The 27,429-nt window shown below is 47.8% G+C and overlaps 1 protein-coding gene across 1 annotated transcript in view; it reads right to left on the minus strand.

Annotated features, from left to right (window-relative positions):
• Positions 1-643: 643 nt before the first annotated feature.
• Positions 644-27,429, minus strand: part of VASH2 (vasohibin 2) — a 76,940-nt gene continuing 50,154 nt past the window's right edge. Inside the window, exons 6-8 of the mRNA XM_083175188.1 lie at positions 12,695-13,076; positions 10,306-10,418; positions 644-6,536 (exon numbers count right to left, since the gene is read on the minus strand). Coding sequence (XP_083031314.1) covers positions 6,464-6,536; positions 10,306-10,418; positions 12,695-13,076 — 568 coding nt within the window. The 3' untranslated portion in view covers positions 644-6,463. The remainder of the gene's footprint in view (positions 6,537-10,305; positions 10,419-12,694; positions 13,077-27,429) is intronic.

Below are 27,429 nucleotides of genomic sequence, written 5' to 3' on the forward strand. Positions count from 1 at the left end.
TATATGGGCACTGATGTTTCCCACTTTTCATGCAATGCCTAGTTCCTGTTGCGGGCTATACCAGGTACTTGTCATCCAACTATATGGAAATGGTCAGGGGCCCCATAGTAACAGCACCAACTTCCCCACTGTATACCGCATGTATAGAAGATCTACAAAACTAGGTCAACCACCATTGGTCAATAGTGAGTAGGTCAATACCTAAGAATGGTCGACACAAACAGCAGGGTTGACACTAGTTTTTCACGTTTCTCTCCCAAATGGTGACACAGTTGACATGGACACCATGCTTCAGGCACGGTGCCTTTACTATGCTTGGCACACTGTTATTCTCCCACCACGCCGTAGTAGATGGTAGGGCATGAAATACCACCTGCCGGCTCAAAAAACGCGAACATTTCACGTCAACTTTTTGATTGCCGACCTTCCCATTGTCGTCCTAATGTTTGTGTTGACCAATGGTGGTGGAACTAATGATTGTGTACCCAGGGACTGGATGCCATACACAGGATTCCCCTCCTACCGCTTATATTGGGAAACGCACTACTCCTACCTAAACTGTTACAAATATGTGCTTTCATTTGTGTGTGTTACACATTTCCCCAGCACACGATGAGCCCTAAATGCATTAAAACCACAACGATTATTTTTATATGTATTTATTTAAAAAAAAAGTTTCATGCTGGGTAAAAACGTACAGATGATGAACAGACGGCTCACGGTATAAGAAGTTCCTCTCGTTTCACAGCGGATATGTTATTGCGAAGGCATCGGACAACTACAAAAGAAAAGGTGTTCCAAAATAAAACCCTAACCTATCCGTGACGTCACTGCAACATGCACGCACACACACACACGCCACCTCGCGGTGCTTATACAATAAGAGGTATACGCAAGCCTGGAGTCCGGATAAGAACTATCTGACCTTCTGTATGACCGGAACAAGGGGCCTGGCGTAGGTGCCCTGCTGTGACATCGTACTGGTCAGCTAAACGAGCCGCTCCTTCCTCCCCTATAACTAGCAGGACATTGGCATCAATACTTGGTGACCGAGAGCGGTTGGGGAGCTGCCAGCCTGTGGCCGGGCACACTAGGACCGCTGGAGAGTAACCGATTGCATCTGTACCACACAACAGAACAACTGGTGCCCTCTATAATGCTACTGCTTGTACAGAACAGGGACTGACTATTGCCGGCCCTCGTGGCCCAGATCTTTGCTGTTTAATAATGAAATCCAGAGCGATGACGTAGTGGCAATGGCCGGTCATATACTGTGCTACATAAGTTAGTTGCTGATAGGTTGCTATTTTCCGGTCTATGCCTTAATGCCCAGACTGGCAAGCCCGGAAAATTCTCAGGATTGCCAGTGATTAGTGCCGGGCAGCGCTGCTGAGTTCATCGCTGGCTTCAGAGCTGCCCGGCGCTAATCACTGGAAATCCTGAGAACTTTCCGGGCTTGCCAGTCTGGGCATTAAGGCATTGCCCAGAAAATTCTCGGGATTTCCAATACAGGGGGTTGGGCTCATATGGTCGACATTCATTAGGTCATCATGGGTTTAGGTTGACATGGGTTTTTCACATTTTTGTCCCGAATGAGGACATGGACACTATCTGTGCTCTGCTACGCTCGCCATGCTTCGAGCACGATCCTTTGCTGCGCTCGGCGCACTATTTTATTCTCCCACGTGGATGGTAGCGCATGAAATACGCCTGTCGACACATGTCGGCTAAAAAAAAAGTTAAAACCTATGTCGATATATTTTCACTGGCGACCTTCCCCATGTCGACTTAATGGTTGTGTCACCCAAAGCCATGTTGACCTTTTGAGGGTGTCGATCTTCAGTTGTTAACCTAATGAATGTCGACCTAGTGATCTTATAGGAAGTGTCCAGGTGGGAAGGAAACTACAACTTGTTCCTGGTAGAAGCAGCTCGTCCCATCTCTAACCCAGGGCTGGTCAGAACGGTCCTCCAGATCTGCCGACGGTAGCTGGGGCACAGGTGCAGTCATTACTAACTGTCATATTCCCCAGATCACCTTGCTGGGGCACAGGTGCAGTCATTACTAACTGTCACATTTCCCAGATCGCCAAGTTAGGGCACAGGTGTAGTCATTACTAAATGTCACTTTTCCCAAACTGCCTAGCTGGGGCAATCATTACTGTCACATTTCCCAGACCACCAAGTTAGGGCACAGGTGCAGTCATGTCACATTTCCCAGTCCGCCTAGCTGCAGTAATCATTACTGTCACATTTCCCAGACCGCCTAGCTGGGGCACAGGTGCAGTCATTACTAACAGTCACATTTCCCAGACCGCTTAGCTGGTGCACAGGTGTAGTTATAACCAACTGTCACATTTCCCATTTTCAGTGTGCATTAATACACATTATAACCACAAGGTGGTGCTCACCGAGCAGCATATGACCAGTATTGACTGTCAGAGCTAGGTCTTCAATTAGCAACCAGTGTACATAATAACATTATCTTGTGCTTCCAATTACATTTACATAATATTTCGCAGTCTTCCAGAATGAATTAATATTGAGGAAATGTTTACATTTCTCTATAATACATATCTCTGCTCATTGCAATTTGTAACCTTGTATATTTGTGTTAAGTGTATGTATGTTGTTGTACGTAAGGGTTAATTATCCCAATTTTTCGTAATATTTATTACCAATAAACCTTAACCCTTTCAAGTCCAACGTCTAGCGCTAGTAGCAGACCGTGGTGTGCCACTTTAAATTAAGAACATTAACATCATTCAAAATTGAATGTAGACCATTTTTTTTAAAATAAAAATAATAAATTAAAAATTACAAATAATTTAATCCAGACTGTTTTGAATTGCAAAAAATCAAATAAAAAATGGACTACAAAGGGTTAAGTTTTAATTCCAAGTGTGCCCCAAACAAGAGAGAGTGCTTTTCTCTTCTTCTGTTTAGACCTATTTTACTCTCAGAGGACCTTCACACACATGACTAGTACTGAGGCAACTTACCCAAAGTATTGGGAATATAATTTAGTTGAATTTGTGCCCAGCTTTTTTTCCCCTTATCCCCTTTCCCCATTTTTATACATTTCCCAGACTGCCTAGCTGCGGCACAGGTGCAGTCATTACTGTCTGTCACATTCCATGACCATCTACCTGGGGAACAGGTGTAGTCATTACGAACGGTCACATTTCCCAAACCACCTAGCTGCGGCACACGTGCAGTCATTACTGTCACATTTATAAGATCCCCTAGCTGGGGCACAGGTGCAGTCATTACTGTCACATTTATAAGATCCCCTAGCTGGGCCACAGGTGTAGTTATTACTGTCACATTTACAAGATGGCCTAGCTGGAGCACATGTGTAGTTATTACTGTCACATCTTCCAGACTACCTACCTACCTGAGCACAGGTAACATTATTACTGTCACAGTTCCCAGACCACCTAGCAGGTGCACAGGTGTAGTCACTACTAACTGTCACACTATACCAACCACGTAACAGGTGCAAACATTACTAAGTGTCATATCTTCAAACCCGTTCTGCTTTAATTCCTAACAGACACATTCTGGAGATCTACAGGTGGCCAAAAAATCATGGACTGTTGGTAGATCACGAGGACCGATTTGCCCACACCTGCTGTTACCCATTGCTCCTTCCAGCTGGTTACCCTCAGCTAGCCGCACATCCAGGTTCCAGTACACAGCTATAGATATACTGTATAACACACACACACACACACTCTTCCTTCATGTCATTCAGTCACGTGTTGTGGCACCAAAAGAGAAAATATATACTTATATAAAAAATTACAAAATATAACCCAGAAATAACAGCAATCCAACGTAAACCATATACAGCACAATGGTATATTGTGCACACGTTTTGCATTGTAAAGATTTGACCTATTGAAGCTAATTAGGAGAATTGAATGTTCCGCCAGCCTGTCTGTTCACGTTGTAGTCTGGTTACCCACTGGCGTTGCGTCACGGTAATATCCACCACTGACATCCGTGTGTTCACTTGGAGCCACCACAAGTACATGGGGTATCTAAATAATGGCACCATAATTTAAGTGCCCCCGAACTGCAAACTTAGATACTGGCGGCAGTGGGGTCATTAGAACCATGGGTTCTGTTCCCGTATGTCACTCCAGTGGGTAAGGAACCTTATAGGGGTCCAATACACAATTACACATATCTGCTGTAGTCTATAGGGAAGGATATACAGTCTTATCAAAGTGACTTGATACATGTAAGCTAAAGTCCCCAGCTCACAAGTACGTAGGTTAGAAGCAGCAAAAACAATACTTTTTTTTTTTAAATGGTCGTCGATAAATTCACATTTCTGGATTTATCATAGTAAAATGATCATATGTAGACGTGGCATAAGGTTTGGACTCCTGGTATAGAAGCTTCAGGTTGTAGGAACCAACAAACATCTCCCACATTCACGTAGAACATTGTCGAATAAATAGGAAATGGTTATTAATCTTTCTGAGCAGAGTTCTGTGTAACTTCCCCCAGCGCAGGTGTGTAACAACCTCAACGCAATCCGTCATCAGAATAAGCGATATTTTATTCATTTACCTTCGTAGCTTTTTTTTGTTGCCTTATTAAATGCAAAAGAAAGGAGAAGAATTCTGCAAGTTCCGACCTTTCATGGAAGCGATGACAAGTAACGAGGACGTGGAGAGCGGCGGACCGCTAGCCCTTCAGAATACGCAGCGTTACAGAGACCGCTGCTGGTTCGTCACAGTCACATTTATTTCCTAAATTACTGTAAAAACACTTTAGAAAAATGTCCACGCTGACCGACGCCACATCACATGCTCCCGTGTCTGAGGGTCAATCGCGGAAATGGATTATATAAGTACTAGGGCGTGGGGGAGGGGTGCAGCCTTATATCATGGTCTTCCAAATGATTCTGAAATCCACGTCAACAACACGTCTCGTGTGTCGGCAAATCAGAGACACTTCAGTCAATATATATATATATATATATATATATATGTGCATTGCTTTTAATAATCAATGCTTGTAAGTAATGTACAAAAGTAACTAACTGGGTAACATCTTGTTGCACTGCAGATGGGGTAGATGTAACATGTGCAGAGAGTTAGATTGGGGGGGGGTGAAATCTAAATTGCAGCGTAAACATAAAGCGGTCAACATTCGTGGGCTGCATGCAGAAACAAATCTAACTCTGCACTTGTTCCATCTGCCCCACCTGCAGCGTAGCTTGCTTTTTCCTTTACTTACAAACCTGAATCAGGCCGATAATCATATGGCTGGTTGGCTGTAAAGTCCCCTGTAAATGGGGCAATCCTAATCTTGCACAAGAGGGGCAGATACTGGCGGAGCATTAGAAGAGTGCAGTGTGGGTCAATGCTGGGGCAGAACCCCGGGATAACCAGATGTATTTATGGACAGAAATATATTGATGGTTTCACTGGACCATGATAATATATGATATTATATGCCGGAACAGAGAACGGAGCACAGCAAGGGATCCACAATTGTCCACATGTTACATTATTGGCAACGCCCATCACCCAGCCGTCCGTGACATCTCCCACCGATGTATACAGCGGAGATAACACTTATTGCTCAGTAGTCACTGAATAAGCCACACCCATCGCGCACACACCGGACATGCAGGATTTGCATAGTTGGGTTTTGTTTTTACTTCCGTTGATATTAAAAAGAACCAACCGGGGGGGCAGATGCCTCCCCCATTAACTTTACCAGGTGCTAAATCTGTAAGAAGGAGCGGGTGAGTTACCCGTAGCTCGGGACATCAATGCATGGTGCCCAGATAACCCTCTGCCATTCAGCTTTGGGTCTGCACTGATATTAAAATAAAATCTGGATTTTGTTTTGATCTTTGCCGCAACGTCAACGTTGTACATATGACACGCTGCAGCCATCCGCACTGGCGCAGAAAATGGCGCTCTGTTCATGTATGCCGAGAACTTGTGCAATCTGTTTGCATGGTTCATAAATTGTGCAGGTGGTGGAGCAGCCATCTGGGATGAGCGGGGGCAGGCCGGATAAACGGCGTCTGATTTATCCTAGATGTATTGGAAAGAGCCGGCTGAGGATTCCCACGCAGGCTGGTATAGCTGCTGCGGCAGTGGCGCGTTAACCAGCAACGCAAATTCTGGTGGCAGAAAAAGTTGATGCTGGAGGAAGTTTTTGGGAAACTATTGATATCTGAAGACGACGTTGCTATATATTATGTCGGGTAATATCCAAATGCCGCATGAATAGTAATATGGCGGAGGGGGGACGGGAGGTCCATAAAGCTGGCAAACGCAATACATAAAAAAAAAATAGTAAAAATGCGACTCTCATATTTGACAGCATAAATAAAAAATCTGATAATAAATAGTCCCATATCCTTATAAAAAGAACAGGCGGATGGATAAAGTGCAAAGGAAGCACCAGGAATTTAATCTCCGGTTGTTCTAAATTCGAATTTGGTATCCAACGTCGTTCAGCGTGCTGAGGTCGGCTGGTGTCTTGTCCATCCTTGCCGGCCTGCGGAGAAAACACAGTACGGTTACTCGGTGCTGCGGACTGCCAATGCTGCGCCATCCCGTCACGCTACCAGCCTACAGCTCCCGCAACGGGTCTGGGATGTACAATCCGGCACATTGCTTTAGTATATTGATCTCCCCTTGCAAACAGCCTGTAATGTGGCAGTTAGGGGCTGAGCGGCTGTTATTTTATCTCTCTTCAAGGCTTATCGCATTTCCCCCTTGTGACTCTTAATTTAATAAAGAATTAGGGTTATGGACGGATTAATTTGTTTGACGGGATTTCGCACACTGGGGCTGATTCGGATGAATCTCAGAGCACAGACGCAGCAGCGATTTCTTATGGCACAGATGCCACATATTTGTGTATGTCCCCCTTATTCTGAGTAGTACAGAACTCGCTCGTATCTGTCCGTCTGAGATTGGGTGCTTTGGGTGGTAACAATGGAAGCGGGTGGAACCTTCCTGTCTTGTGGGCGCGTCCCTAGAGCTGCCTACGATTCTGCGGGATGTGTGTGGGAGACACAGTGCCCCCACTTTATGTGCCAATCAGAACAAGTGCCACCCTGTTACCATGAATACGGGCAGCGGGCAGGTGGTAGGCACCTCCTAGCGCCTCACCCTTAAGCCTAGCATTGGTTCCTTATGGAAAAGCCACATATTACATAATACTTCTATATGATGTTTGGGGTCTGCGCAGGTGCATAGAGGGTCTTGCGATATCGCCAGCAGCCCCCTGTCAATCATGTTGTGGAGTTCGGGGGTGGCACCCGCACTATTCTTCAAAATGGAGGGTGTCGTCTAAGTTTTGAAGGCAGGACAAGCCCAGGGCTTGCTTTGTCGGTGGACCCGGGTGTCTGGATATCACAGCTTCAGCTTACATTGGCTGGACGGTGCATGTAACCATTGCAGAACGCGTCTGGGGAATGTAATGGTGACACAAGGCGGCATCCAGCTCATATAGACCCAGCCGCTGCCTTTGCATTTTAAATGAACGGAACGGCACAGCTTCTTTCTTACGGCTGTGTCATTCATGGCCCATTGTGTCCACCAAAACGGCTGTCGTCGTTTGTGACATGAGAATGACTGGCCACCTATCTACCTTACATCCAAATAGGCTCATGGAGGAAACACACCCATTCCCCCCTTCCCCCTGTACTGTAGTTGTTATTTCATTCGGACTCTACTACGTCCTGGTTATAAACAATTAACCCCTCACATCAGGCATTCAGCTCTCTCCTCACACTACAAATCCTTGCACGCCAGTAACGGCAGCGCACACATAGGTCACCCATAAGAGCCTGGCAGCCGAGGGCAATCCTGCCCGCTGAGCCAATGCCTACAAATAGCCTCCTGTGTTATTACCAATGACGACACACCCCACACTCAGGGGGGAAGACTGATGCCGAGCCGCCAGTACTATAATTACCAGCATACTCAATGGGACAGCGGCTCGCCCTGAATACATGACACATGTAATAGCTACAATACAGCCGGTGGTGCACTGCCCCTTCCCCAGACTCGCTGGTTACTGTAGGATATATCTGGATACACGATGCTTATCCCGTCTTAGGCTTCTGTCTAATGCCTGACAACAGTAGTATTTACAGGGGAGGGAATTGGGGGCGGGATGACGAGGGGCGGCGTGGAGCCGTCACGGGGGGTAGTGTTACATGAGGCAGCAGAATCTGTAATTATACGCTGACTCCTGCTACACACCAGGCCTGTAACAGCCAGTAAGACGGCAGCTGTTGTGTCACCGCAGCCTACGGGATTAACCCATGGATGACCAGCACGGTTTGTAGCCTCTGACATACGCATTTCGCTGTGTTTTCTCTGTCAGAGTATCATTTATAATACCCCGTTACTGCAACCCCTGATAAGCGAGCGCTAAAACAACCCGCCAGCACACGGGTCCCCCAAATATATCTGGGGTGTGGATGGAAAGGTCTGCAAGGTCTAGTTCCACACTGACAAAAGATAGAAAACCTAATGTCTACCTTTTTTTTTTAAGTTTCTATTTTTTTTTCCGGTTAGTGCCAACACCAGTCGACATGGACCCCCCAATTAGTGTACACTCGACATGCTTCAGAGCAGATCGCTCCACTACCGCTATGCCCAGCACACTTTACCGCTCCCAATCGGTGCCGGCATTGATATTACAGTATGAAGAAAATCACGAAAAACTCCAATGGCGATCTAGTGCACAGGTTCTCAAACTCGGTCCCCACACAGTGCATGTTTTGCAGGTCTCCTCACAGAATCACAAGTCAAATAATTATCTCCACCTTTGGATCTTTTAAAATGTGTCAGTCAGTACTGAATGCACCTGTCGGGTGACCTGGAAAACGTGAACTGTGTGGGGCCCTGAGGACCGAGTGTGAGAACCCCTGCTCTAGTGCATCTCAAACTTTTGGTGTTAGCCTATTGACTGGCGGTTGCTACAGGTTAATGTCAAACTGCAGCACTTGGCTCCTGTCACTGCGGAGGAGGCGACATATCGGTGTCTCCTCCCAGAAGGGGCGATGACCAGGTGCGGGCCGGACCTCCTTTGTGACACCTATGGGTACTGGTTACACGTTATTACAACTCTTCCGATCACATTCATGTTCTCATGTAGCGAAGTTCTTCCCAAACTCGGTCCACAAAGCGGTCCAGGTTTTAAGGAAATACACGATTGAGCACATGTGAATTCATTAGTACCTCAGTCATTTAATCACCTGAGCTCAGCCATGGATATCCCTGAGACCAGGAGTGTCAGGATACCATCAGTATGAGAAGCGCTGGTAATGGGGGATAAATAAGGAGTATACCTGCATGATTGCTGCCGCACCAGATGGCGTCGCAGCTAAGTGCTGTATACAGGGTATATTACAATATACATTGTGCCCGGCATTGCTCACGATGGACAAGAACAACCACTGAATACAGTATACACTTTTCTAAACATGTATAGCACGGAGGACGCCAGCGCGGGACGAGGCCGGGAGGACGCCAGCGCGGGACGAGGCCGGGAGGACGCCAGCGCGGGACGAGGCCGGGAGGACGCCAGCGCGGGACGAGGCCGGGAGGACGCCAGCGCGGGACCAGGCCGGGAGGACGCCAGCGCGGGACCAGGCCGGGGGGACCCCAGCGCGGGACCAGGCCGGGGGGACGCCAGCGCGGGACCAGGCCGGGAGGAGGCCAGCGCGGGACCAGGCCGGGAGGAGGCCAGCGCGGGACCAGGCCGGGAGGAGGCCAGCGCGGGACCAGGCCGGGAGGAGGCCAGCGCGGGACCAGGCCGGGAGGAGGCCAGCGCGGGACCAGGCCGGGAGGAGGCCAGCGCGGGTCCAGGCCGGGAGGACGCCAGCGCGGGTCCAGGCCGGGAGGACGCCAGCGCGGGACAAGGCCGGGAGGACGTCAGCGCGGGACCAGGCCGGGAGGACGCCAGCGCGGGTCCAGGCCGGGAGGACGCCAGCGCGGGACCAGGCCGGGAGGACGCCAGCGCGGGACCAGGCCGAGAGGACGCCAGCGCGGGTCCAGGCCGAGAGGACGCCAGCGCGGGTCCAGGCCGGGAGGACGCCAGCGCGGGACCAGGCCGAGAGGACGCCAGCGCGGGTCCAGGCCGGGAGGACGCCAGCGCGGGTCCAGGCCGGGAGGATGCCAGCGCGGGACCAGGCCGAGAGGACGCCAGCGCGGGTCCAGGCCGGGAGGACGCCAGCGCGGGTCCAGGCCGGGAGGACTACACTGTGGACAGCTAGTGACTAGACACAAATGGAAGCAATACTCACGATTTGTCTCTCCGGCAGACGCGTCTCTGGGGGCTGATGCGGACTCTCGGGGGGGACACGGACTTTCCTCTTCTTTCTTTCACAGGAGATTGGACACTCGAGGACTTTAGGATCTGTGAGCAGTAAAGACAGAGCGGTGATTCTAACCATGTAACATACTAACATATATATATATATATATATACACACACATTATTTATTTCATTATTTGTATATCATGGGGTCAAACAGAAGCCTAAAGACAAGCGCTTCTCACACCCAGTGTAAATGTGAAGACAGACGTACACTATAGCATCAGATGTGCTGGCTGCCGACGCGCGCACATGTCAGCGCTTTGTATCTGACTGAGAACTAGTCCCTGGGAAGTAACAGAGACAGGGAGCCGCCATGCCCCAATCAGGTTGTTTGTTTACAATGTTGTTTCTCCACACGTGGGTCACACTTGGGGTTCCGATCACTGTTTATCCCCCTATTGTCCTGTGAGGTCAGTGTGTCCTGAGGGTGAGGGGGGCCTTTCACACACACACCGGCTGTTAGGTGTGTGGTTTCAGCTCTCCACCGCCACTAAACTGACATCACTTTAGTTTCCACCCACAAATTTACGGAGCTGATGCATGTGCTAGAAGCAGTGTGTCCGGCTTTTTGCCTTCCGGTGTGTGTGAAACAGCCCTTACTATCACTAGTGCCGTCCAAGTGTTGTGTGAGAGCGCGGCGAGCGCATTGTGATCTGATGACTGCGCCCGTGCGGGATACAGATGGGAACAGGAGTCAGTCACAGCTATGTATAACGCTACACTGATACATGTAACACGTATGTTACTATAACAGCTATGTATAGCGCTACACTGATACATGTAACACGTATGTTACTATAACAGCTTTGTATAGCGCTACACTGATACATGTAACATGCGTGTTACTATAACAGCTATGTATAGCACTACACTGATACATGTAACACGTGTGTTACTATAACAGCTATGTATAGCGCCACACTGATACATGTAACACGTGTGTTACTATAACAGCTATGTATAGCGCTACACTGATACATGTAACATGCGTGTTACTAGAACAGCTATGTATAGCGCTACACTGATACATGTAACATGCGTGTTACTAGAACAGCTATGTATAACGCTACACTGATACATGTAACACGTATGTTACTATAACAGCTATGTATAGCGCTACACTGATACATGTAACATGCCTGTTACTATAACAGCTATGTATAGCGCTACACTGATACATGTAACACGTGTGTTACTATAACAGCTATGTATAGCGCTACACTGATACATGTAACATGCGTGTTACTATAACAGCTATGTATAGCGCTACACTGATACATGTAACATGCATGTTACTATAACAGCTATGTATAGCGCTACACTGATACATGTAACACGTGTGTTACTATAACAGCTATGTATAGCGCTACACTGATACATGTAACATGCGTGTTACTAGAACAGCTATGTATAGCGCTACACTGATACATGTAACAGAACAGCTATGTATAGCGCTACACTGATACATGTAACATGCGTGTTACTAGAACAGCTATGTATAGCTCTACACTGATACATGTAACACGCGTGTTACTAGAACAGCTATGTATAGCTCTACACTGATACATGTAACACGCGTGTTACTAGAACAGCTATGTATAGCGCTACACTGATACATGTAACACGCGTGTTACTAGAACAGCTATGTATAATGATTGGGTACTTGTTTCCTAGCACGGCGCCCAGATTTTCTACGTACAGCACCGTAACGAAATAGCATTGCATGCGATTTGATCATATGCGATGCAATGCGATATTGTTTTTTTTATATATATATACACAATAACATGATTGTATGTCCCAAAAATAGGTTTGACGCACCCCCCCCCCCCCACCCCGAAGCGTGGCAAGCACAGCGGAACGCGTCCTCCGACTTTTTCATTACCCCACTATCCACGTTGGCGTGGAGTTCATTTTATATAGTGTGGCGAGCCCCACCGAGCCCGAAGCGTGGCGAGGGGGAGCAGGTTACTTTACATGGATTCCGCATCCCCATCTTATTAATGTATTCACTGACTTAGCCCATTAAAAATATAGGATGCGATAAAAAACCGCATCACATCGTATGCCATTAATGCGATGCGATTTCCTTACCCTGAATAGCCCACTACGTACATGGAGTAGTGGGCGCCGTGCTAGGAAACAAGTAGCAATGATTGTGTGCTCTATACAGGTTACATGTAACATGTGTGTTACTAGAACAGACAAATAAATAAAATATGGTGTCGACCCATTACCCGGATCCCATATAAGCATGCACAGCGTATAACCTCGGATAACTGCGGAACGCTCCGTCGGTAAGCCCCGCCCCCTACCTTCATTCTCATGTCCCGCGCGTGCTTCTCCAGCTCCTTCTTGATGTCAGTACGAACCATCTTCCCCATGTTGATGACCAGATACCGCCACTCGATTGGCTGGAATGTGTGCGGGTCATGGGGCACGTATAAGCCGATTTTGACTTTCTTCACCGTGTGCGAATACTTTTTGTACGAGTCTTCAAAGTCAAAGATGAGTTCGCTAAGAGTCCGATAGGTCATGGGCTTGTCCATGAGGTCCGGGCGCCGGCTCATGCCCAGCGTACCGTAGCGCCCATTGCAGTGGATGCCCAGCACAACATGGTGGAAGTAGTTCCCTGAGAACTGGGTTTTGAAGCTGATGGGGAAGCGCTCGACGCTCAGCTGCCCGTTCGTCAGATATCTGTAGCGCAGAGTTAGGGAAGTAAGAAGACAGAACTCGGGTAATAAGTGGTTCTAGCGGTAGCGGTGCCGTAATACAGAGCGCAGTGATGGGCAGTGAATGTGTTTCTGCACCCCCCCCCCCCCCCCCCCAACTCCCCAGACCCTCAGGTGAACGGTCGGAGGTGGGTCTTAGAAGTGTAACTCTCCCAGAGTCACCCTTAATTCTGTGATAGACTCAGGGGCGCCCCCAGATTCTGGAGATCCCAGAGAGCTGCCTAACAGAGACGGCCCTGGCTGCACGCGAACCGTCAATGCAGGAGATCACGTTTTAAATTAAAAATAAATAAATAAATCAACCTCTGTGGCCAATACATAAAAATTATCACAATTATACTACTGGGCACCATATAGGAGGCACACAACACAATGGCAAACACGGCACCCTGGCATGCACAGTACGGTGCACGCAGCACCCTGGCACGCACAGTACGGTGGTACACGGCACCCTGGCACGCACAGTACGGTGGTACACGGCACCCTGGCACGCACAGTACGGTGGTACACGGCACCCTGGCACGCACAGTACGGTGGTAGACGGCACCCTGGCACGCACAGTACGGTGGTACACTGCACCCTGGCACGCACAGTACGGTGGTACACTGCACCCTGGCACGCACAGTACGGTGGTACACGGCACCTTGGCACGCACAGTACGGTGGTACACGGCACCCTGGCACGCACAGTACGGTGGTAGACGGCACCCTGGCACGCACAGTACGGTGGTACGCGGCACCCCGGCACGCACAGTACGGTGGTAGACGGCACCCTGGCACGCACAGTACGGTGGTACACGGCACCCTGGCACGCACAGTACGGTGGTACGCAGCACCCTGGCACGCACAGTACGGTGGTACGCGGCACCCTGGCACGCACAGTACGGTGGTACGCGGCACCCTGGCACGCACAGTACGGTGGTACGCGGCACCCTGGCACGCACAGTACGGTGGTAGACGGCACCCTGGCACGCACAGTACGATGCACACGGCACCCTGGCACGCACAGTACGGTGGTACGCGGCACCCTGGCACGCACAGTACGGTGGTACGCGGCACCCTGGCACGCACAGTACGGTGGTACACGGCACCCTGGCACGCACAGTACGGTGGTAGACGGCACCCTGGCACGCACAGTACGGTGGTAGACGGCACCCTGGCACGCACAGTACGGTGGTACACTGCACCCTGGCACGCACAGTACGGTGGTACACGGCACCTTGGCACGCACAGTACGGTGGTACACGGCACCCTGGCACGCACAGTACGGTGGTAGACGGCACCCTGGCACGCACAGTACGGTGGTACGCGGCACCCTGGCACGCACAGTACGGTGGTAGACGGCACCCTGGCACGCACAGTACGATGCACACGGCACCCTGGCACGCACAGTACGGTGGTACGCGGCACCCTGGCACGCACAGTACGGTGGAACGCGGCACCCTGGCACGCACAGTACGGTGGTACACGGCACCCTGGCACGCACAGTACGGTGGTAGACGGCACCCTGGCACGCACAGTACGGTGGTACACGGCACCCTGGCATGCACAGTACGGTGGTACACGGCACCCTGGCACTCACAGTACAGTGGTACACTGCACCCTGGCACGCACAGTACGGTGGTACACGGCACCCTGGCACTCACAGTACAGTAGTACACTGCACCCTGGCACGCACAGTACGGTGGTACACGGCACCCTGGCACGCACAGTACGGTGGTAGACGGCACCCTGGCACGCACAGTACGGTGGTACACGGCACCCTGGCACGCACAGTACGGTGGTACACGGCACCCTGGCATGCACAGTACGGTGGTACACGGCACCCTGGCACGCACAGTACGGTGGTAGACGGCACCCTGGCACGCACAGTAAGGTGGTACGCGGCACCCTGGCACGCACAGTACGGTGGTATGCGGCACCCTGGCACGCACAGTACGATGCACACGGCACCCTGGCACGCACAGTACGGTGGTAGACGGCACCCTGGCACGCACAGTACGGTGGTAGACGGCACCCTGGCACGCACAGTACGGTGGTAGACGGCACCCTGGCACGCACAGTACGATGCACACGGCACCCTGGCACACAATTTACGGTGGTACGCGGCACCCTGGCACGCACAGTATGGTGGTACGCGGCACCCTGGCACGCACAGTACGGTGGTACGCACAGTACGGTGGTACACGGCACCCTGGCACGCACAGTACGGTGGTACACGGCACCCTGGCACGCACAGTAAGATGCACACGGCACCTTGGCACCCACAGTACGGTGGTACGCGGCACCCTGGCACGCACAGTACGGTGGTACGCGGCACCCTGGCACGCACAGTACGGTGGTACGCGGCACCCTGGCACCCACAGTACGGTGGTACGCGGCACCCTGGCACGCACAGTACGGTGGTACACGGCACCCTGGCACGCACAGTACGATGGTACACGGCACCCTGGCACGCACAGTACGGTGGTACACGGCACCCTGGCATGCACAGTACGGTGGTACGTGGCACCCTGGCACGCACAGTACGGTGGTACGCTGCACCCTGGCACGCACAGTACGGTGGTACACAGCATGGACTGTATGTGCAGTTGGAGAATCACTGTATCCCAGCAACATGAATAACTGTGACACCTCCTCGGAATCACAGCATCTGTGTACCGGTGCCGTATCCCTGCAGGCTGGACTTTACCTTTCAGGAGCAGAGAACTGTCGCTTCCTATTCCATCCTCTGCCGTCTCCACCAATAATACAACGCTGCAATAAGACAGCTCAGGCCGCAGGTTTCTCACATTGACCTTTTACCCACAAATAATGCAGGTCACGCAGAGTCTGAGACTAAGCCAATCAGGCAGGAGGCTGGATTCGGAGGGGACTTTGGCATTGATGCACGCTGTGCCCCTGTAGGGACCCGGGCTCACTTCTAGTTTGTGTAGTAGGCAGCACCACAAGGTGCACAGGGCAAACCAGATAGGCGCATGCCGATTTTGTGCCATTCGGTGCCTAGGCCACAGACAGATTGACATTGGGATTGGTAGGGATCATTGCTCACCTCTTCATCACAACGCATGCAAACTTAAATAAGATTAAAATAGCATTTACACCAATGACATGGTGAGGTTTAGGTTCAAATCTTTAGCTGGATAAGCTCCTCACTGGCCCCAAACAAGCACTGGCCCCAAACAAGCCCTGCAGATGAGCCTGTGTAATATTTGCTTCTACCAGTAGATGGCACTAGCATGCCAGGAAAACCAAATCCTCACTAGGAAGCTTAGTGCAGTTTAAAGGGATAATGATTGCTATTTTTGTTGGGTTGGTGGGTGACGTAGGTCGTCATTCACCAGAGCAATAAAAGAGCAGTCGCTGTGAGCGGCGCTGGTATTTTCAGCGGATATTTTGAGGATATCTCACAGCAACATTGACACTGAAAGGGTTAATAAGAAGGTTTGCTTGGCAATTTTTACACCTACAGTATTTTGACAAATTCCCTTGGCACTTAAAGGGTTAAAAGAAGCCATCGTCCCCTAACATACACGGATGACAGCAGCCCTACTCCGCCAAAGAGACTGACGCCATGTGATATTACGTAGTAGAACGCCAGGAAAGTCACCGGAAAGAGAGAAACATTTATCCTCTGTACAGCGCTGGGGAATATGTATGCGCTATATAAGAAATTTTTAATAAATAAATAAATTTACAAAAAGTAAAATGCACGTACGCCCGCGCAGATTTGCGATCCGATATACGCCGCCCTGCCAGAGTGATGTCCCGCCCCGTATAAACCTGCCAATCGCTTAGCACGGTTTACAAAATGATCGCAGGGCTGTGAGTAGCTGCAATCTAATTATCTGGTAATGAGACGCTTGACCAAAGTAGATATTCAGAGAATTTGTTCCCTTTTGAGTCCTGAGCACAGGTGGTAATTACAGCGGCGGTAACCAGCCGAGAACACGTCTAAAGTCATCTATCTGCATTGTAACTCGCCCAACAGCTCTGATTGGATGGGATACGGTCATTGGGTCACCATGCATTTAGGTCGACATGCATCTAGGGACGCGGTGCTACGTTTCAGTGTCCATGTCGACATTCGAGACAATACAATGTAAAAAAAAAACATGTCAAGCTTTTGACGGTCGACCTAACCCATGTTAACCTACTGACCCTGTTGACCTAACCCATTTCGACCTTGACTCATGTCGACCTAAATGCATGTTGACCTAATGACTGTCGATCAACATTGTGGTGACCTAATGATTCATACCCGATTGAATCAAGCGGTGACAGCCAATCAGCCTCATCGTTACCTCTGCAATGGATGCAGTTTATTTCCTTACCCAAGAGAAGAATCAGAGCGTGTGAATGTCTCTCTCCTACTACAGGGTTCCCGGGTCGCTGCGGAATACAAGAACTGCATCACCCACTACATGACCACTGTTTAGGGTACTTGGGAAACCAGCAGAGATCTGGCAGACATTGCAGAGCAATCACCAGCGTGGGGGCTCTGCAACGTGCAAACAGACAGCAGAGGCGCCCAGCCATTATGTGCTGCGCTCGCCTATAGTAATTGTCCCGTGTCAGTGTCCTGCCGCGGGATGTGACACAAACACAACAAGGATACAGGATCTCTGCCCTGACACCGGCGACAGGCTCCAGGAGGTGTTTGTTTATCAGGAGAGCACCCCTTACCTACACTCCCAGGAGGACAAACAATGACATAGCTGTCACCTGCACGCAGCGACTGGGCAGCGCGGTCACATGGTCACTGTACAGAATACTGCAGGCCGGCAACAATGTGACACTATGCACAATACAACAGTCTACGTAACAATGTGACACCGGCGACAGGCTCCAAGAGGTGTTTGTTTATCCGGAGAGCACCCCTTACCTACACTCCCAGGAGGAGCACGGTCACATGGTCATTGTGCACAATACTATGGTCTACGTAACAATGTAACACTGCCGTGAATACTATGATCTACATATCAATGTGACACTGCCACAGAATACTATGGCCTATGTAACAATGTGACACTGCCGCAGAATACTACGGTCTACGTAACAATGTGACACTGCCGCAGAATACTATGATCTACATAACAATGTGACACTGCCGCAGAATACTATGGTCTACGTAACAATGTGACACTGCTGCAGAATACTATGGTCTATTTAACAATGTGACCCTGCCGCAGAATACTACGGTCTACGTAACAATGTGACACTGCCGCAGAATACTTTGGTCTACATAACAATGTGACACTGCTGCAGAATACTACGGTCTATGTAACAATGTTACACTGCCGCAGAATACTACGGTCTATGTAACAATGTGACACTGCCGCAGAATACTACGGTCTACATAACAATGTGACACTGCTGCAGAATACTACAGTCTACGTAACAATGTGACACTGCCGCAGAATACTACGGTCTATGTAACAATGTGACACTGCCGCAGAATACTACGGTCTATGTAACAATGTGACACTGCCGCAGAATACTACGGTCTATGTAACAATGTGACACTATGCACAATACAACAGTCTACGTAACAATGTGACACCGGCGACAGGCTTCAAGAAGTGTTTGTTTATCCGGAGAGCACCCCTTACCTACACTCCCAGGAGGAGCACGGTCACATGGTCACTGTGCACAATACTGCAGAATACTACGGTCTACATAACAATGTGACACTGCCGCAGAATACTATGGTCTACGTAACAATGTGACACTGCCGCAGAATACTACGGTCTATGTAACAATGTGACACTGCCACAGAATACTACGGTCTATGTAACAATGTGACACTGCCACAGAATACTACGGTCTCTGTAACAATGTGACACTGCCACAGAATACTACAGTGTATGTAACAATGTAACCCTGCCACAGAATACTACGTTCTATGTAACAATGTGACACTGCCACAGAATACTACGGTGTATGTAACAATGTGACACTACTGCAGAATACTACGGTGTATGTAACAATGTGACACTGCCACAGAATACTACGTTCTATGTAACAATGTGACACTGCCACAGAATACTACGTTCTATGTAACAATGTGACACTGCCACAGAATACTACGGTCTATGTAACAATGTGACACTGCCACAGAATACTACGGTCTCTGTAACAATGTGACACTGCCACAGAATACTACGCTCTATGTAACAATGTGACACTGCCACAGAATACTACAGTCTATGTAACAATGTGACACTGCTGCAGAATACTACGGTCTATGTAACAATGGGGTTTATTCTAGTTCATTCTTTCTGACAAAATCCTTCTTAGATGGACAAAACCATGTGCACTGCAGGGGGGCAGATGTAACATGTGCAGAGAGAATTAGATTTGGGTGAGTTATTTTGTTTCTGTGCAGGGAAAATACTGACTGCATGATTTTACATTTCAATATAGATCTCACTTTGAAGAAAAACCCCACCCAAATCTAATTCTCTCTGCACAAGTTACATCTGCCCCACCCGCAGTGCACATGGTTTTGTCCATCTAAGAAGGATTTTGTCAGAAAGAATGGACTAGAATAACCCCCAATGTGACACTGCCACAGAATACTACGGTCTATGTAACAATGTGACACTGCCACAGAATACTACGGTCTCTGTAACAATGTGACACTGCCACAGAATACTACGGTCTCTGTAACAATGTGACACTGCCACAGAATACTACGTTCTATGTAACACTGCCACAGAATACTACGGTCTCTGTAACAATGTGACACTGCCACAGAATACTACAGTCTATGTAACAATGTGACACTGCCACAGAATACTACGGTGTATGTAACAATGTGACACTGCTGCAGAATACTACGGTCTATGTAACAATGTGACACTGCCACAGAATACTACGGTCTATGTAACAATGTGACACTGCCACAGAATACTACGGTCTCTGTAACAATGTGACACTGCCGCAGAATACTACGGTCTACGTAACAATGTGACACTGCCGCAGAATACTACGGTCTACGTAACAATGTGACACTGCCGCAGAATACTACGGTCTACATAACAATGTGACACTGCCGCAGAATACTACGGTCTACGTAACAATGTGACACTGCCGCAGAATACTACAGTCTACGTAACAATGTGACACTGCCGCAGAATACTACGGTCTACGTAACAATGTGACACTGCCGCAGAATACTACGGTCTACGTAACAATGTGACACTGCCTGCAGAATACTATGGTGTACGTAACAATGTGACACTGCCGCAGAATACTATGGTCTATGTAACAATGTGACACTGCCGCAGAATACTACGGTCTACGTAACAATGTGACACTGCCGCAGAATACTACGGTCTACGTAACAATGTGACACTGCCGCAGAATACTACGGTCTACGTAACAATGTGACACTGCTGCAGAATACTACGGGGTATGTAACAATGTGACACTGCCACAGAATACTACGGTCTATGTAACAATGTGACACTGCCACAGAATACTACGGTCTCTGTAACAATGTGACACTGCCACAGAATACTACGGTCTACGTAACAATGTGACACTGCCACAGAATACTACGGTCTATGTAACAATGTGACACTGCTGCAGAATACTACGGTCTATGTAACAATGTGACACTGCTGCAGAATACTACGTTCTATGTAACAATGTGACACTGCCACAGAATACTACGGTCTATGTAACAATGTGACACTGCCACAGAATACTACGGTCTCTGTAACAATGTGACACTGCCACAGAATACTACAGTCTATGTAACAATGTGACACTGCCACAGAATACTACGGTGTATGTAACAATGTGACACTGCTGCAGAATACTACGGTCTATGTAACAATGTGACACTGCCACAGAATACTACGGTCTATGTAACAATGTGACACTGCAACAGAATACTACAGTGTATGTAACAATGTAACCCTGCCACAGAATACTACGTTCTATGTAACAATGTGACACTGCCACAGAATACTACGGTGTATGTAACAATGTGACACTGCCGCAGAATACTACGGTGTATGTAACAATGTGACACTGCCACAGAATACTACGTTCTATGTAACAATGTGACACTGCCACAGAATACTACGGTCTATGTAACAATGTGACACTGCCACAGAATACTACGGTCTCTGTAACAATGTGACACTGCCACAGAATACTACGTTCTATGTAACAATGTGACACTGCCACAGAATACTACGTTCTATGTAACAATGTGACACTGCCACAGAATACTACAGTCTATGTAAGAATGTGACACTGCCACAGAATACTACGGTCTATGTAACAATGTGACACTGCCACAGAATACTACGGTCTATGTAACAATGTGACACTGCCACAGAATACTATGGTCTCTGTAACAATGTGACACTGCCACAGAATACTACGGTCTATGTAACAATGTGACACTGCTGCAGAATACTACGGTCTATGTAACAATGTGACACTGCCACAGAATACTACGGTCTATGTAACAATGTGACACTGCCACAGAATACTACGGTCTCTGTAACAATGTGACACTGCCACAGAATACTACGGTCTCTGTAACAATGTGACACTGCCACAGAATACTACGTTCTATGTAACAATGTGACACTGCCACAGAATACTACGGTCTCTGTAACAATGTGACACTGCCACAGAATACTACAGTCTATGTAACAATGTGACACTGCCACAGAATACTACGGTGTATGTAACAATGTGACACTGCTGCAGAATACTACGGTCTATGTAACAATGTGACACTACCACAGAATACTACGGTCTATGTAACAATGTGACACTGCCACAGAATACTACGGTCTCTGTAACAATGTGACACTGCCACAGAATACTACAGTGTATGTAACAATGTAACCCTGCCACAGAATACTACGTTCTATGTAACAATGTGACACTGCCACAGAATACTACGGTGTATGTAACAATGTCACACTGCTGCAGAATACTACGGTGTATGTAACAATGTGACACTGCCACAGAATACTACGTTCTATGTAACAATGTGACACTGCCACAGAATACTACGGTCTATGTAACAATGTGACACTGCCACAGAATACTACGGTCTCTGTAACAATGTGACACTGCCACAGAATACTACGTTCTATGTAACAATGTGACACTGCCACAGAATACTACAGTCTATGTAACAATGTGACACTGCCACAGAATACTACGGTGTATGTAACAATGTGACACTGCTGCAGAATACTACGGTCTATGTAACAATGTGACACTGCCACAGAATACTACGGTCTCTGTAACAATGTGACACTGCCACAGAATACTACAGTCTATGTAACAATGTGACACTGCCGCAGAATACTACGGTCTATGTAACAATGTGACACTGCCGCAGAATACTACGGTCTATGTAACAATGTGACACTGCTGCAGAATACTACGGTCTATGTAACAATGTGACACTGCCACAGAATACTACGGTCTCTGTAACAATGTGACACTGCCACAGAATACTACAGTCTATGTAACAATGTGACACTGCCGCAGAATACTACGGTCTATGTAACAATGTGACACTGCTGCAGAATACTACGTTCTATGTAACAATGTGACACTGCCACAGAATACTACGGTCTATGTAACAATGTGACACTGCCACAGAATACTACGGTCTCTGTAACAATGTGACACTGCCACAGAATACTACAGTGTATGTAACAATGTAACCCTGCCACAGAATACTACGTTCTATGTAACAATGTGACACTGCCGCAGAATACTACGGTCTATGTAACAATGTGACACTGCTGCAGAATACTATGGTCTATGTAACACTGCCGCAGAATACTACGTTCTATGTAAAAATGTGACACTGCTGCAGAATACTACGTTCTATGTAACAATGTGACACTGCTGCAGAATACTACGGTCTATGTAACAATGTGACACTGCCACAGAATACTACGGTCTCTGTAACAATGTGACACTGCCACAGAATACTACAGTCTATGTAACAATGTGACACTGCCGCAGAATACTACGGTCTATGTAACAATGTGACACTGCTGCAGAATACTACGTTCTATGTAACAATGTGACACTGCCACAGAATACTACGGTCTATGTAACAATGTGACACTGCCACAGAATACTACGGTCTCTGTAACAATGTGACACTGCCACAGAATACTACAGTGTATGTAACAATGTAACCCTGCCACAGAATACTACGTTCTATGTAACAATGTGACACTGCCGCAGAATACTACGGTCTATGTAACAATGTGACACTGCTGCAGAATACTATGGTCTATGTAACACTGCCGCAGAATACTACGTTCTATGTAACAATGTGACACTGCCGCAGAATACTATGATCTACATAACAATGGGCCTTATTCTAGTTCACTCTTTCTGACAAAATCCTTCTTAGATGGACAAAACCATGTGCACTGCAGGGGAGCAGATGTAAAATGTGCAGAAAGAGTTACATTTGGGTGAGTTATTTTGTTTCTGTGCAGGGTAAACACTGGCTACTTTATTTTTACACTGCAATATAGATCTCACTTTGAAGTAAAACCCCACCCAAATCTAATTCTCTCTGCACAAGTAACATCTGCCCCACCTGCAGTGCACATGGTTTTGTCCATCTAAGAAGGATTTTGTAAGAAAGAGTGAACTAGAATAACTCCCAATGTGACATTGCCGCAGAATACTACGGTCTATGTAACAATGTGACACTGCTGCAGAATACTACGTTCTACGTAACAATGTGACACTGCTGCAGAATACTACGGGCTATGTAACAATGGGCCTTATTTTAGTTCACTCTTTCTGACAAAATCCGGTACTCTTTACCTAGCACGGCGCCCATCGCGGGCATCGCGGCCATCAAATGCACTAATAAACGGGTGCGACGCGATGCCCGTGATTTCCCATAGGGAACAATGTTAAAAGTGTGATTAGACGCGAATTTACTGTTCAATGCCTCAATGCCCGCGGTTTTTCCATAGGAAACAATGTTAAATGGGCCACAGAGCCCAAATAGTCCCCCTGAAGTCTGAAATGGCCCCCACAATTGTTAACGCCACCCCACGATCAACGTGAATCCGAAGCGTGGCGAGCGCAGCGAGCCCGCGAGGGGCGGCGGTACGCGTCCTCCGACCTTTTCATACCCCCACTATCCACGTCGGCGTGGAGTTGAGAATAGAATAGTGTGGCGAGCGCAGCGAGGGGACGCGGATACCTTCACAGGTAAACGCGTCCCTTCGCGGGCTTCACAGGTATCCGCGTCCGCTCGCCACGCTTCGGGCTCGGTGCGCTCGCCACACTATTCTATTCTCAACTCCACGCCGACGTGGATAGTGGGGGTATGAAAAGGTCGGAGGACGCGTACCGCCGCCCCTCGTGGGCTCGCTGCGCTCGCCACGCTTCGGGTTCACGTTGATCGTGGGGTGGCATTAACAATTGTGGGGGCCATTTAAGACTTCAGGGGGACTATTAGGGCTCTGTGGCCCATTTAACATTGTTTCCTATGGAAAAATCGCGGGCATTGAGGCATTAAACAGTAAAATCACGTCCAATCACACTTTTAACATTGATCCCTATGGGAAATCGCGGGCATCGTGTCGCACCCGTTTTTTTAGTGCATGCGATGCCCTCGATTTTTTACCCCCGATGACCGCGATGGACATCGTGGGCGCCGTGCTAGGTAAAGAGTACCCAAAATCCTTCTTAGATGGACAAAACCATGTGCACTGCAGGGGGACAAATGTAAAATGTGCAGAGAGAATTAGATTTGGGTGAGTTATTTTGTTTCTGTGCAGGGTAAATACTGGCTGCTTTATTTTTACACTGCAATATAGATCTCACTTTGAAGAAAAACCCCACCCAAATCTAATTCTCTCTGCACAAGTTACATCTGCCTCACCTGCAGTGCACATGGTTTTGTCCATCTAAGAAGAAATTTGTCAGAAAGAATGAACCAAAATAAGGCCCAATGTGACACTGCCAAAGAATACTACGGTCTATGTAACAATGTGACACTGCCACAGAATACTACGGTCTCTGTAACAATGTGACACTGCCGCAGAATACTATGGTCTATGTAACAATGTGACACTGCTGCAGAATACTATGGTCTATGTAACAATGTGACACTGCCACAGAATACTACAGTCTATGTAACAATGTGACACTGCCACAGAATACTACGGTCTCTGTAACAATGTGACACTGCCACAGAATACTATGGTCTATGTAACAATGTGACACTGCCACAGAATACTACGGTCTATGTAACAATGTGACACTGCCAAAGAATACTACGGTCTATGTAACAATGTGACACTGCCACAGAATACTACGGTCTCTGTAACAATGTGACACTGCCACAGAATACTACGGTCTATGTAACAATGTGACACTGCTGCAGAATACTATGGTCTATGTAACAATGTGACACTGCCGCAGAATACTACGGTGTATGTAACAATGTGACACTGCTGCAGAATACTATGGTCTATGTAACACTGCCGCAGAATACTACGTTCTACGTAACAATGTGACACTGCTGCAGAATACTATGGTCTATGTAACAATGTGACACTGCCGCAGAATACTATGATCTACATAACAATGTGACACTGCCGCAGAATACTACGGTCTATGTAACAATGTGACACTGCTGCAGAATACTACGTTCTACGTAACAATGTGACACTGCTGCAGAATACTATGGTCTATGTAACAATGTGACACTGCTGCAGAATACTACGGTCTACGTAACAATGTGACACTGCCGCAGAATACTACGGTCTACATAACAATGTGACACTGCCGCAGAATACTACGGTCTACGTAACAATGTGACACTGCCGCAGAATACTACGGTCTACGTAACAATGTGACACTGCCGCCGAATACTACGGTCTACGTAACAATGTGACACTGCCTGCAGAATACTATGGTCTATGTAACAATGTGATACTGCTGCAGAATACTATGGTCTATGTAACAATGTGATACTGCTGCAGAATACTACGGTCTATGTAACAATGTGACACTGCCACAGAATACTACGGTCTCTGTAACAATGTGACACTGCCACAGAATACTACGGTCTATGTAACAATGTGACACTGCCAAAGAATACTACGGTCTATGTAACAATGTGACACTGCCACAGAATACTACGGTCTCTGTAACAATGTGACACTGCCACAGAATACTACGGTCTATGTAACAATGTGACACTGCTGCAGAATACTACGGGCTATGTAACAATGTGACACTGCCGCAGAATACTATGATCTACATAACAATGTGACACTGCCGCAGAATACTACGGTCTATGTAACAATGTGACACTGCTGCAGAATACTACGGTCTATGTAACAATGTGATACTGCCACAGAATACTACAGTGTATGTAACAATGTGACACTGCCACAGAATACTACGGTCTATGTAACAATGTGACACTGCCGCAGAATACTACGGTCTATGTAACAATGTGACACTGCCACAGAATACTACGGTCTATGTAACAATGGGCCTTATTTTGGTTCACTCTTTCTGACAAAATCCTTCTTAGATGGACAAAACCATGTGCACTGCAGGGGGCAGATGTAACTTTTGCAGAGAGAATTAGATTTGGGTGAGTTATTTTGTTTCTGTGCAGGGAAAATACTGACTGCTTTATTTTTACACTGCAATATAGATCTCACTTTGAAGTAAAACCCCACCCAAATCTAATTCTCTCTGCACATGTTACATCTGCCCCACCTGCAGTGCACATGGTTTTGTCCATCTAAGAAGGATTTTGTCAGAAATAATGAACTAGAATAACCCCCAATGTGACACTGCCACAGAATACTACGGTCTATGTAACAACATGACACTGCCGCAGAATACTACGGTCTATGTAACAATGTGACACTGCCACAGAATACTACGGTCTCTGTAACAATGTGACACTGCCACAGAATACTACAGTGTATGTAACAATGTAACCCTGCCACAGAATACTACGTTCTATGTAACAACATGACACTGCCGCAGAATACTACGGTCTATGTAACAATGTGACACTGCCACAGAATACTACGGTCTACATAACAATGTGACACTGCCACAGAATACTACGGTCTATGTAACAACATGACACTGCCGCAGAATACTACGGTCTATGTAACAATGTGACACTGCCACAGAATACTACGGTCTACATAACAATGTGACACTGCCACAGAATACTACGGTCTATGTAACAACATGACACTGCCGCAGAATACTACGGTCTATGTAACAACATGACACTGCCACAGAATA

This window comes from Crinia signifera, chromosome 3, assembly GCF_055691185.1.
Source record: "Crinia signifera chromosome 3, ASM5569118v1, whole genome shotgun sequence".
NCBI lineage: Eukaryota > Metazoa > Chordata > Amphibia > Anura > Myobatrachidae > Crinia > Crinia signifera.